The sequence below is a fragment of the Carassius auratus genome, chromosome 31 (assembly GCF_003368295.1).
Source record: "Carassius auratus strain Wakin chromosome 31, ASM336829v1, whole genome shotgun sequence".
NCBI lineage: Eukaryota > Metazoa > Chordata > Actinopteri > Cypriniformes > Cyprinidae > Carassius > Carassius auratus.
The window spans coordinates 12,858,008-12,871,671 of record NC_039273.1 but is presented as its reverse complement, the minus strand read 5'-3'; the positions used below and the strand labels follow the sequence as shown (position 1 = coordinate 12,871,671).

At 38.3% G+C, this 13,664-nt stretch overlaps 2 protein-coding genes across 6 annotated transcripts in view; both read right to left on the bottom strand.

The window, feature by feature from the left end:
• The window catches only part of LOC113050569 (SH3-containing GRB2-like protein 3-interacting protein 1), a 71,851-nt gene extending 68,302 nt beyond the window's left edge, over positions 1-3,549 (bottom strand). The window contains exons 1-2 of the mRNA XM_026213644.1: positions 3,433-3,549; positions 2,663-2,787 (exon numbers count right to left, since the gene is read on the bottom strand). The gene's annotated coding sequence lies outside the window, so the exon portion shown is untranslated. The remainder of the gene's footprint in view (positions 1-2,662; positions 2,788-3,432) is intronic.
• A 3,636-nt stretch (positions 3,550-7,185) lies between these two features.
• Positions 7,186-13,664, bottom strand: part of LOC113050571 (cAMP-specific 3',5'-cyclic phosphodiesterase 4B-like) — a 171,622-nt gene continuing 165,143 nt past the window's right edge. For all 5 annotated transcript variants that reach the window (XM_026213660.1, XM_026213661.1, XM_026213662.1 and 2 more), the window contains 8 exons: positions 11,486-11,658; positions 11,301-11,399; positions 11,029-11,193; positions 10,840-10,939; positions 10,598-10,752; positions 10,348-10,470; positions 10,065-10,247; positions 7,186-9,977 (listed from right to left, as the gene is read on the bottom strand). In XM_026213660.1, the coding sequence (XP_026069445.1) occupies positions 9,612-9,977; positions 10,065-10,247; positions 10,348-10,470; positions 10,598-10,752; positions 10,840-10,939; positions 11,029-11,193; positions 11,301-11,399; positions 11,486-11,658 (1,364 nt within the window). In that variant the 3' untranslated portion in view covers positions 7,186-9,611. The remainder of the gene's footprint in view (positions 9,978-10,064; positions 10,248-10,347; positions 10,471-10,597; positions 10,753-10,839; positions 10,940-11,028; positions 11,194-11,300; positions 11,400-11,485; positions 11,659-13,664) is intronic.

The window sequence follows — 13,664 nt, the reverse complement described above, 5'->3', positions numbered from 1 at the left end:
GGAGATCAATTAGACATCAGCGTACGCTGGGTTTCATCCCTGGTGATGCTCTGCCAGGCCTCTACTGCAACTGTCTTCAGTTCCTGCTTGTTCTTGGGGCATTTTCCCTTCAGTTTTGTCTTCAGCAAGTGAAATGCATGCTTAATCGGATTTAGGTCAGGCGATTGACTTGGCCATTGCATAACATTCCACTTCTTTCCCTTAAAAATCTCTTTGGTTGCTTTCCAAACACCAAACTACCCGGAAGACCATGGAAAACAACTGTGGAGGATGATCGAAGAATTCTTTCCCTGGTGAAGAAAACCCCCTTCACAACAGTTGGCCAGATCAAGAACACTCTCCAAGAGGTAGGTGTATGTGTGTGTCAAAGTCAACAATCAAGAGAAGACTTCACCATGTGAATACAGAGGGTTCACCACAAGATCTAAACCATTGGTGAGTCTCTAAAACAGGAAGGCCAGATTAGAGTTTGCCAAACAACATCTAAATAAGCCTTCACAGTTCTGGAACAACATCCTATGGACAGATGAGACAAAGATCAACTTGTACCAGAGTGATGGAAAGAGAAGAGTATGGAGAAGGAAAGGAACTGCTCATGATCCAAATCATACCACCTCATCAGTGAAGCATGGTGGTGGTAGTGTCATGGCGTGGGCATGTATGGCTGCCAATGGAACTGGTTATCTTGTATTTATTGATGATGTGGCTGCTGACAAAAGCATTAGGATGAATTCTGAAGTGTTTCGGGCAATATTATCTGCTCATATTCAGCCAAATGCTTCAGAAATCATTGGTCAGCGCTTCACAGTGCAGATGGACAATGACCCGAAGCATACTGCGAAAGCAACCAAAGAGTTTTTTAAGGGAAAGAAGTGGAATGTTATGCAATGGCCAAGTCAATCGCCTGACCTAAATCCGATTGAGCATTTATTTCACTTGCTGAAGACAAAACTGAAGGGAAAATGCCCCAAGAACAAGCAGGAACTGAAGACAGTTGCAGTAGAGGCCTGGCAGAGCATCACCAGGGATGAAACCCAGCGTACGCTGATGCCTAATTGATCTCCAGACTTCAGGCTGTAATTGACTGCAAAGGATTTGCAACCAAGTATTAAAAAATGAAAGTTTGATTTATGATTGTTAATCTGTCCCATTACTTTTGGTCCCTTAAAAAGTGGGATGTACATATACAAACTGTTGTAATTCCTACACCGTTCACCTGATTTGGATGTAAATACCCTCAAATTAAAGCTGAAAGTCTGCAGTTAAAGCACATCTTGTTCGTTTCATTTCAAATCCATTGTGGTGGTGTATAGAGCCAAAAAGATTAGAATTGTGTCGATGTCCCAATATTTATGGACCTGACTGTATATATAGATTTGATCATTAAGAAGCATTACAAGAAACATTGCTGGTTATAAAGAGTTAGCAATGTTCTTAGTTAAAGATTAATGACTGCAAAAAGCAGAGAGTTTGCAATTTCACAGAAAGCATGCCTTGGCAAGTTACTAGATCATATTCTGGTTCTTGTCTTGGCCAAACGTTACACTATATTGAATATGTGTAACCTGAGCCGAGTGTGTGCGGTGGGTCACGTACTGTACTGCAGATATCAAGGAGGTGTTGCAAATAATGGTTCCCACAAACACTAACCCATTCAACTTAAGCTGTCATCATGCCATTTGGTCTTCACAATGCATTATTGAAATAGAAAGAATCTAATAAAACGAATGCACTTTATCTGACAAGCTATCTAACACTGTATGTTTTCCACATTGTTAACAATAATGCAAACCTCTGGGGATTTCATAGCCAGCACAAGTCCTTACTTGTTACAGGCAATTCTATTGCAGCTGCTACACTGGTTCCTTTTTAGTGAAAAGACGTTCCTGAGAATGTGCATAGTTTTACAAATGCTGGGTTGATTAGGATTAAAAAGACTGTGTATTAATTATGCCCTCTGTATTGAATAAATTTGGATTCTCCTGGTGCTGTGACATGATATTAAAGGGAGAGTTCACCCAATGGTGAAAATCATGTCATCACTTACTTACCCTCATGTTATTCTGAACCTGTATGAGTTTCTTTCTTCTGTTCAGCACAAAAGAAGTAATGCTGGTAATCAAACAGTTGACAGTAGCCACTGTTTTCCATAGTAGCTTTTTTCCCCCCATGCTATTGAAGTTGATGGCTACCGTCCAATCTTTGCTCCCAAAAATGCTCAAAAGAAGAAAGAAACTCATGCAGGGTTGAAACAAATTGAGGTTGAGTAAATGATGGTAGAACTTTCATTTTTGGGAGAACTATCCCTTTAAAACTGAAAAGAGTCAGTGATGAAAATCTGATGCATTTCTTGAGCAGATTTTGCCATCATTCCTCGGCCATCATTTTGTCATTTTTATTAATTAAGTTGTCTTAGTTATCCTTTTGACCTCCAGGTTAAAATGCACAGTCATCCCTAAATTTGTCTTAACATTTTATCACTTGTAAAAATAAAAGATATCACTAACACAAGCAGGCTTGAATCTATGCATTTTAAGTGGTTATAGTGAAGATTATCCTACGTGTTATACAGATACTGTATCACTTAGTTACAGACAAAGTCCAAAACAAAGTAAACAACTGTAAATTACCTTGGTAATACAGATCAAGTTTAAATATTTACCGTGACTTTCTTGAAAGCTGAGGTCCTAGGAACGGAGGAAACATGTTGTGGCTGCCATAAGGTAAACCCGCATGTAAACGGAGAATAAACCGGCTGATCCAGCACAACTGTACTTGTTGTATCACCTATGTAGACACAAACACAAATGCTTAACATATCTATGTACACTAGCACAAAGAGTGTAGAAGACATGGTTAGAACTACAGTACAATATTCTACCCATAAATCCCCAAATACTCCAAATTCGTCAAACACCACTCAAATCCACATTTATTTTCGCCCCTAATCTGACTGTCAAATATACACCCATGCCTTCATCACTGAAGAACAGAATCTTCACATAACCTAAAAAAATTGATAGCCCAAATTCATTATATATTGGGTTCATGCATAAACAACAAAGATAAACTACCCATGGGCCAAGAAAAATGTAATTATATAATAATATATATATATATATATATATATATATATATATATATATATATATATATATATATGGTTACAAATTAAATAATAGCTCATGATAGTTTTGCTTTTAAAAATGTAATTGTAGCCTATCTTGTTTAAGGATGTTTACATGTTGGTTTTTGTACAGTGTATTTAACTACTATGTATTTACTGATGACTTTGTGCAGCGTATCACGAATGTTCACATTTGACACTGCATTGTCGATACTGAGGAAATGAAACAGCCCCACATTGAATGCAAACAGAACCTCCTCCCATAACTCCAATTTAAAGCACAACAATAAATGAATCCACATTACCACATTTCCTCGGATTCCTGATTCCTGTACTGTCTCAAAAACAGCCGCCGCCTCTCTCTCTCTCTCTCTGTGTGTATGTGTGTGTGAGTTGTGTGTGGACCTGCCCTTCAAAACATAAACAAACTTTTCCCACTAACATTCAGAGAGAAAAAAAAAAACAATTCTTTCGACGAGGCGCAGATTCGACATCGCAATTTGTTGTAAATATAGAGAATCTGGCTAATATTGGAAAGTTAATCTCGGATATTAGAGAGAGGAAACTGTTTCCACGTGATTGAGACACATGTAAAATAAATAAATAAATACATAAAAATAGAAAGAGAGAGAGAAAGAGAACGATTTAACTGATTCACGAATTACTTTATAAAATAGATGCCACTGCACTTTGTCATATGTATATTGCTTTTGAGAATATATGGAAGTATTAAGTTATATTCAAGATACGTTGCATATTATTTAATGTAGTAATGACTGCAAATGAAAATATAGTTGTTTTTTTTTTAATTGGGCTAAAATTAACTGCTTTTTCCTTTATAAAAAATATTAACAATAATTTATTAAAATTTCATAATAAACTTGCACATTTTACACTAAACATGTCCCAGATTTACTTAGCTAGCAACACATTTTTTTTTTCACCACAGATTTCATAAGCAGATATTTGATGAAAATGTTCATGCCTTTCAGAAATAATTACGTCAAAGTTCTCATATGAGGCATGCTGCACAGTTACTGTCCATAAGGTCGAAAATACCTATAACTAAAGAAACACCAAAATAAAAAATTCTGGAAACACTGAAGCTTATTTATTTTGACTAAGTGACTTTGAATAAAGGGTACATTTGTTTTCACACCGCTTGCTGTGGGTCATTTTCTCTGTACAGAGCACACAGATCAATAAATCTATATTGCGTAACCACAGCAATCCCGGATTGACTGAAGATCCTTAAGGCAGTCACAGTCAAATGGCATCATGCCTACCCCTATGTAAATGTGAAATGTTTCAGCCTTTGTGTTTACATGAAATGACAAGGTTTCGTTTCTTAAGAATTTCCAAAGTTTAATGCTGAGGTGCACCAGTTACAGATGCAGTCCACTGATGAGGTTGCCATAGTAACTGCAGATCATCAGAGGTCTCAGACATTGTGTTCTAGCGCAGCCTGTTCTGCAGCTCTGATGTTTGTGGGAGAGACAGAGGATTATTAGCATTCAACATTATATCATACGGTCATAACTCATGATATGATCTCTCTCTTACTCTCTCTCTCTCCTTCTTTGTGGGGAAGTACGACATCTTAAAATGGCAAATAAGGTTCTTCATTCTCCATCATTTTTTACCATTGCAGAAATGTTACGTAAATCAAACACACATTCCTACACTCTAAATGAAATATAAAGATGGTTAAAGTGAGTGCATTTTCTAAACCACTGGTTTATGCATTACCCTAATTTGCGTGTATTTGTGTGAGTGTGTGTGTGTGTGTGTGTGTGTGTGTGTGTGTGTGTGTGTTCAGTCATTCTGTGGGCCAGCTGAGGCCAGGCACATGCTGTATCCACCAAATGTCAGAAAGCATTTCGGTTCCTCATTTGAGGCATTGTCCCCCAGGGGAGAGCAGCTTCCCTTTCTTCTCCTCCTCCATCCCTCCCTCTGTCTGCCAGCTTCTCTGCACTGCACTTCTTCCCGGAGAAGACCCAGCTGAGCGGATACAGGGGCGTTTGGGTGTAGGCAAAGAATCATTTAGAGAATTATGCAGCTACCTGATACTGCACCATGTCACATCATTTCATTATTAATAATAAATATTATTCAATACTTATAAGATCAGATGAGTTGATAAATAGTGTGTCATTATTGATGTGCAACAAAGAAATCCATTGTTTTGGCCAACAGTTATTGCAAATGAAAAAGTGTATTGAATACAGTGACAGCCTGTGATTTATTTATTTGATTGTTTGATTGACAGTTAATTAATTGAAGACAACAAAAAATCTACAAATCTCTTTTTACCTAATTATTAGTTTGCTTGTAAACTGCTTGATTCTAGTAAAGCATGATGTCACGGACTGCTGTGCAACTGGGAACAAGCAATAAAATAATCAACCAACCAGCACGCAGACTGGAAAAATCTTCTCCGACACAAAATCAGTGCTGAAAGCCTAGAAAGCTGCCGCATGAGCGTCATAAAGAGAGAAATTCAGAAATCACATCTTGAGTCCTTGCATTATTTTCCATCCTGTTGTGCTGTGCCTCACGGTTTTAAACTCACTTATTGTTTTAAAGAAGGTTTAGAAACTTAAAAACTTAAAATAGTTATGCATTACCATGATAGCATGTTAATACAATGCACAAATTCATAATATGCAATATTTAGAACTTATTTATGTGTCCAAACCACCCAAATATTTTACATGTTTGTCTGGTGTTTGGGTCTGTTTATACAGTATATGCACACATTTTTGTCTGTGTGTGCTTGAGTGTTCAATGGATTTCATTTTCAATTGATTTTGGGAGAGCAGGCTGAGGTAGACGTCTTGACACTGAGCATCAACTCACAAGGAGAAAGACTGTCACCAGTCTCCTAATTGGTTGGAGGTTAAACATAGCTCTGGCTAGCCATCATGGGACTGATTTACAGCCTTCATTTACAAGGCTAACACACTCTCACTCTGCATGATGTTTCCAAATCTTTATCGTTATCGATTGACATGAAGGTCCTGCAGTATATTCAGCACTTGCTCATGCATTTATCAGTAAGAGAAACAGATTGAAAGTCTTAACATTTGTTGATAACCTTCATTACTGCAAGGTGCTTGAACATGAGAGAGAAATGTCTTTATTTGTTTATTTTATGGCAGGCATTTCCATATGAATATGCAGAATTCACTGAAAATATACTTGAATAGAATAAATGATCAAGATTTGTTCACTTTTAAGCTTCAAGCAACTCTATGTCCCAGTGTTTATCATGCCTTCATAATTTACTTTTGCCATTTAAAAAAATAAAAAATAAAAATAATAATAATAATTCTCACTTTCTCCTTTCTTGCCTTACATAAATTCTTGATATTCCAGGCAAAAGGTCTCAAAATGATTCACACACAGAGATTTTACTCAGGACTGTGTCATTTGAGGGCTGACTTTATTTGAGGGCTTTACTGATATTCACTGGATGCAATGTGACCTGTCACACTGGATTCAACTTCAAACAAGGCGACAACACAAAGGGTTCAAATGCAAATCTGATGGCCTCATTTAAGATCAAGATTCCTGTATTCACATTATATACAGTGTGTTTTATTTGTATTTAATATATGAAGCTGGTTTTTGTATATGTAATGTTTTTGAAAGAAGTCACTTATTTAAAAAAAAAAAAGAATATATATATATATATATATATATATATATATATATATATATATATAGTCAGGATTATGGACTGTCTGTGTGTTTTTCTCCCCACATGCTCAGCATTTATTTGAAATAGTAAAATTTTATATATTTACTGTCATTTTTACCAATATAATGCTTCCATTATATTAATCAAATAATTAATTTCTTTAAAAAATCATGGCTTTTTCCTAAATAAAAGGTATTGTATATATTATATGCCTATTAATTTATTTTACTGTTATATTGTATAATATTGTTAGAATCAATCAAATGGATAAACTGGGTAATTCAAAAAGAGACTGATTTTAATAAACTAGAGTTCATATAGCATAAAAGCAATAAAGAAAGACATTAACACAGAGTATGTTCATGCTTTGTCTTTAATCACTTCATAGAAAAGTAGCTTCAGATTTTATTGAACACAATATACAATATTATTACCATACATTGTGTGAAACATTGAATATTCACCTGCAACAATGTGGGATAACCAGACGATAAAAACTCATCCCTCATGCAGATAGAACTAATTGTGTTGAATCCTTTTGGACCCAAATCGGACCAAAAGATCTCAAACATAGATAAACAAAGTTATACTGACAATTTGAATTTCAAAACTGCTAATAAGGTCAGAAAAATAGTTCACATCAGCACAAATAATTACAGAAGGTCACATTTTCGTAATTATATGGATTTCACATTGTTGTTCACAGATTGTGATGTTGGTGACCAATTAATCTCCTGTAAATGTGCATTACAGGCCACTTCTGAGCCATTTTTAGCAATCCTCATCCAAAATGTTGTATATATTTGAGGGCCATTTTCTGTGGAGAATCTCGTGAGATACTGATTTATTGATGTTACAGCAAACAGTGATACACAAAGCTTCTAATATCTGACAGATGTCTACAGTATGCATTTATGTCTTATCTACAGACTCTCCCCGTTACCAATGGGTCGCGTGTCTCATAGGCTACTGTTCTGGGCAGTTGAAAATTGTGCAATATATTCATACATAGTATATATAATATATTTATTTATATTAAAACAAACAATATTACGAAATAAAACAGACTCAGTCCAAGAGCCCACTACACAAGAAACACCACCAATTTTCGGTAATGCAAGTGCATATAAATTAATCCATTTACAAAGAAACATTATTTCCTATGTACAGTTAACGATAATAAATACACTGTTATAAACAGTAGAGGACCAATCTGAGCGCATAGAAACAAGGTGAATGGAAGGAGTCATGAAAAGTGTGGGCTGGTGATCAAACGACCTGACGGTTGCTTGCACACACAAACACAGTAATGTGTAGACACATATATATATATATATATATGTGTGCATAAATGTACATTTGCATGCTACTTTGGCCATTAACTGTTGCCACTGTTGAGACTTTGAGTGTAAGGTAGTAAAAGTACCTCAAAGTATGAACTACACACAAACTGAAACGTTATTGGTGACAAAATGCATGAGACAACAATGCTAACATCAATAGATTCATTACAAAACTGGCATGTTGAAATCTGACAAGTATAATCGTTGAAGTACTAGAGCAGATGTAAGTGGGATGTTTCAAATGTTTTTAATCATATCTTGGCGTTCTACGAGATGGGGAAGGAAATCAATGTGTTTATCTGTTATAAAAGTGAGCCAATCATAAGAGAAGATGTTTTATTTAGAAGATAAATGAGGAAATGTTCTGTATCAAAGTGTGTAGAAAAGCTACAAAAGCTAGTATAGACTGCTTTCTGAGGTATGATGGGAAGAATGAAAAATTAATGCTTTAAGGAAGACTTAGTCAAATTAACATTTATGTGAATATAGCTTTGGCTTCCCCTTTGATTTTAGTAAATTACGAGACCACTAGTTATTGGATTTTTTTTTTTTGAGGGGTGCTTGTATTTTGTTTTACGATCTAAGCAAATGGGGTCTTCATATTTAAGGGCATTTTTAAAAATTTGTGCAACAATGCATTTACCTAACAGGTTTTTTTTTACCCTAATGTGGATGGGATGATGTACGGATCCAAATAAACAGAATTTGTGCTCATCTTTAAAAAGTCTGATACAAATGTAGATAGAATAAACAGAAAGTGCCTCTGTCATCATTTCTTAGTTTTCTGATCGTTTGTCAGATGTTTGGATTATTAAGTTATATTGCCAAATAAAGGAAGACACTAAGTTTTCTCTCCAGCGTAGATATAAAACAATTCTGCATGTTCGGTCTGGTTTTGCTTTAGAAAACGAAAACATTTCAACGTACAGTTATACTAAAACGTTTTCAATAAATAAAAGACTGATAAAAAGACAATAGTAAAAAGGCACACAGTCTTTAGACAAATGGTACAGAAAAGTAAACAGTTTCTCTCTTTACAAATACTTGTTCTTCAGTAGTTCATGTTTGACCTCAACACATACCCATAGCTTTACAAAAAGTTTGTGTTGGTACAAAAAAAAAAAAAAAGAGAAATCCTCTCAGTAGTGTCTACTCCTCACCGGCAGGTAAATGAACAAACAAACAAACTATCCACCTTGGCCCCAGTCCTTCATGTTTATCAAAGTCGCCTGTCAAATGTTCAGGTCCAAAATGTCTGCAGCATTTATTTCCTGAGAGCTCCTACTGTCTCCAAACCTAAGTGCAAGGAGGGCAAGACATCCTCCTCCCATGAGGGCCTAAAAAGCACCCCATGTGGGCTTTTTAAAAAGCATCAACTGCAAGATTGCTCCTCTCGCAAGGGAAAAAACAACTACCATATATTAAGAGACGCCGAGTCCTATGTGTCGACAGGTGATGCGTCTTCAGTAACTATCTGGATGTGTGTAGTGGACTCCATTACTTCCCCTCTGTCTTCATCTTCCACTTCCTCTTCCTCGTCACCTTGACTCTGTTCGTCTTTTTCCGTGCCTTCTGAGTCCTCTTCCTCTAGCGTGAGCTCAAACTGGAACTTGTCCGGCCCTGAACCCCCTCCGTTGCCTTCTTTGTCGGACTGGTAGAACGGTGGGGAGGGGCTCTGGGGGATCATGCTCTGGTACCAGTTCCGATTATCCTCCAGCGTGTCCAGGATATCCTGGGCATCTGGATGCACCAAGTCGGCCCAGGTTTCCCACAGCGGGTGAACGATGTAGTCAATGAAACCCACCTGCAGAGAGAACAATGCATTAGATGTCGTAAAGTACTTCAAATAAGGTACTCCAGGAGAGTTCATACATCTCAGACAGTAACTAACCTGGGATTTCTCCACCGAGGCAGTGTGTTTGTCACACATGGGGCTGATCTCCATGCCACGCTCCCTTTCTCTGTCACCCTGGTGAAAGAACTCATCCATGATGCGGTCAGTCCACTGGCGGTACAACTCTAGAGACTTGGTGGGATTGCTCAGATCGGCGCAGTGAACCATGTTCCGCAAAACCTGAAGCAACACCACAATTTTAGATGACTGCAAAACATTACGTTCCTCGAATTTACATGAATCATTCATTGACAGGGAAGGAGAACAGGAAGACCTGTACCTGTATCCTGTCTGTGTAGTTGTCCAGAAGTAAAACTCCTGAGCTTGTCACTTTCTTCGTCTCTACCATGGTCTTCAGATCGGCCAGTAAGCTCATGTGCTTAGACATGTCTGTGGCCAGTACCTGTTAACAAGAAACATTGAACAATATATGTTAGCATATAAATCACTGCAATGTTAATGAAAGCAGATGGCCTGGAAGGAAAGAAGGAAGGAAGGAAGGAAGAAAAGAAAGAAGGGAAGAACCTCACCATGTCGATGACCATCTTTCGGAGTGACTGCCTCTGTTTCTTAGTGAGGTTCTGGAAGATGTCGCAGTTGTCCTCCTGGAGAAGTTTAAAGCCCACCGCTAAGTGGTGATTCTCCAAAACGGACTCATCGTTATACATGAGCGCCAACTCGGAGTCTGTATGAAATGAATAAAAACAGAATTAAATGAAGTGTCTCCGTGAATTTTACGCTGATGGTAGGGGTGGGAATTGAGAACACTCACTTGTATTGATGAGGAACTGGTTGGAAACTCCAGGATGGTCCACATCATGAATAGCTGCTGCAAAAATGGCTGCCAGGATCTCAAGATCAGTGAAGACAGCCTGTTAGGACAAATTGAAAATGGTGAGATACGTGAAATCTTTCGAGGGAAAACTCTTAATATTGCATCTGAAAAAAATATCGCTCTTACATCTAGTGCAGGTGTGGACAGCAGAATGTGAGTTGACTGGGCCACATCAGCAGCATGAAGGCTGTTATGATAGGCCACATCTTGGTGGTAATGATCTTCAAGGGTCATCATATACGTCACAAAAGTATCTGCCGGGATCTTAAATGTCTTAAGCAAGTCACGTTCCTGTTACAGAGAGAAGCAATATTATTACATTATCTTGGACGATATGACATATTTGTTGCAAAATCTTGGAAGTCATTGGCAAAAGAAAGGCTGGAGGAAGAACTGACCTGGAAGATGGCGTACATAATGCAAGTGAGAGGCCGGTTGTAAGAATACTCTGAAACCGTAAAGATGTTCAGGCCCCATTTGTTGAGGTCTTCTAATTCCTGGAAATAGAAGACACAAGTGGAATGAGATCAACAGCAATTTCAGTTGAACACTCTGTAGACCAAGTATTCAATCTTCTACATACCTTTGACAGTAAATCCTCTTTGTCAGTTTTGACGCCGAAGCGAGCGCTGCCGCAGTTGAGGCTGGGACCGTGGGACACTTTCTTCACACCACTGATCTGAGTCATCAACTGTTTTTTCTTCTTCTCGCGGGCTTTAGGAGTAGGCGAGGGAATCTCCACCTCATTCTGTTTGTCTGTGAGGAACAGCAAGAACCAAATGATTAGAACGATTTTGGTCTCTTTCCTGGTGGAAAGACATTTCCCTTGGCATTTTGTAAAATGACCGATTGCTAACTCGTCACCATGAAACTGTGATAGTCCTCAAATCTTTCTATACCGATTATGCACAACTGTGTCAGTTGTTGGCAGATCGCATTCCAGATCACTCAATCTTTTCATTGTAGTTTCCACACAGACGAGACACATACATGCCCAAACAAAAGCCCATTGTTGGGAAACCGGTAGCCATGTATTGTGTTTCCCTCAGTGACGTAAGCAGGCAGCTTTGGCCCAGGTGCAGTGCCACAGCTGAATAGCTCACATCTGCACTCAGTGCATGTGCTTCTAAGGATTTGTTGCCCTTGAACGGCAAAACAGACACCCAATTCACAGCGACTTTGCCACTGAGCTATTCAAGTGGGGCTTGCCCCTTCTTTCCTTCTCCTCCAATTCCACTCTCCATTTTCACTGTGACAGACCTGTCAACAAACTGCAGGGGAGCCAGTGTCTGCCTCATATGGCATCTCCAAAGGTCAACTTTCAGGAGATCTCAACTGACAAACAATGCTGATAATGCCATAAACCTTCTTATTTGGGATTCCTTGTGGAAATGCTAATCCAAATCTATCTCAAGGAGCCACAGGCTGTGAGTGGACTCGATTTTTATTTCCAGTTTCTCGATTACTGCAGATAACGTTGTTCTCTCTTGCCGTAAAACTCTGGCGTGTGGCTGAAAGACTGTGATAACACTTGGTAATAGCCGCTGGCTTGATGGGGAATAAGGGGAGGTGAAATATGAGAATTAGTTTATTCACTACAGACATTATCATATGTCTCTGTTAAACATGAACCCATGCTGTAATCAGCACCGCAGTCCTTCAGATGGGCTTATATCCTGAGTGAAGAAAAACGAGGCATCCTATTACAGTGATGGAACGGAAAGGGACAGGAATGAGGGAATACTTGTTTTTCTTTCATCTCAAAAGACTCTGTCTGTTTTTCTCTCCTTTTCTTGTGGTAAAGATGCCTGATCAAGAGAAAATGCCTCTTATCTGATCCCACGGAGCATTCGCGGTGCTCATTATAGCCAATTTGCTTGTTTTTTCATAAACATCCATCAGAGTTTTTTTTTCCCCTTTCGCCCCTCCACCTCATTCCTTTCAAGATTCTCCGTCACATGTCGCTCCATGTCTCCTTCTCATTTAAAAAGCAAACAACCAAAGGCAAGCCACATGTACAGACTGTGTGCATAGATCCAAGATTTCAGAAAAAGCAAGAAAAAAAGAAGGAAAGTGTCATTATGTCCGGGTCAGATTTAATCTCATTGCTGTTTTGATGCAGACAGCGGAATCACATAAAGAAAGCAGTCACACGTGATGCAGCGCACAGATGTTTCACAGCTAAAATTGAATTCCAGGAAAATCAAACCACTTTTAGTCCCAAATAATCCTTCCAGAAAGTTGTACACCATCAAAATGGACACCTTTTCACACTGCAAAAGCATTTTTTTTAATCAGTTAAAATATCTAAACATTCTCTTTTATTAGTAAGCAAGTCAAAAATAATGATTAAGAAATAGTTTTTTGTGGTAAAATGGGATCTCAGACTGCGGCAAGGAACATGAGTGTTTGTGTGTTTAGACGGGGCATGCGATGGTGTCTCGATTAGAGCCCAGGAGCTGGATGAGTCACAGGTTCTCTTGCCTGGATGTTCCGTGCTGGGGGGTTCCACCGTCAGCATTGCTTTACAGCAGGATCCCATCCCCCTCCGTCTCTCTAATTCTGCTCTCCTTTCCACCCTCCCCTTCCTCTTTTCCAAATGCTGCATTGGGAATCTCTCTCCTCATGCAGAAACGAAAGTCTGATGCCATCTCATGGCATTCCACAAACAAAATGAGCCTTTGTAGCCTACTGCATGTCTTATCTTTTAACGTACAACACTTTCACAAATAATGGATTTATTTTTCCTTGTTTTCGTAGCT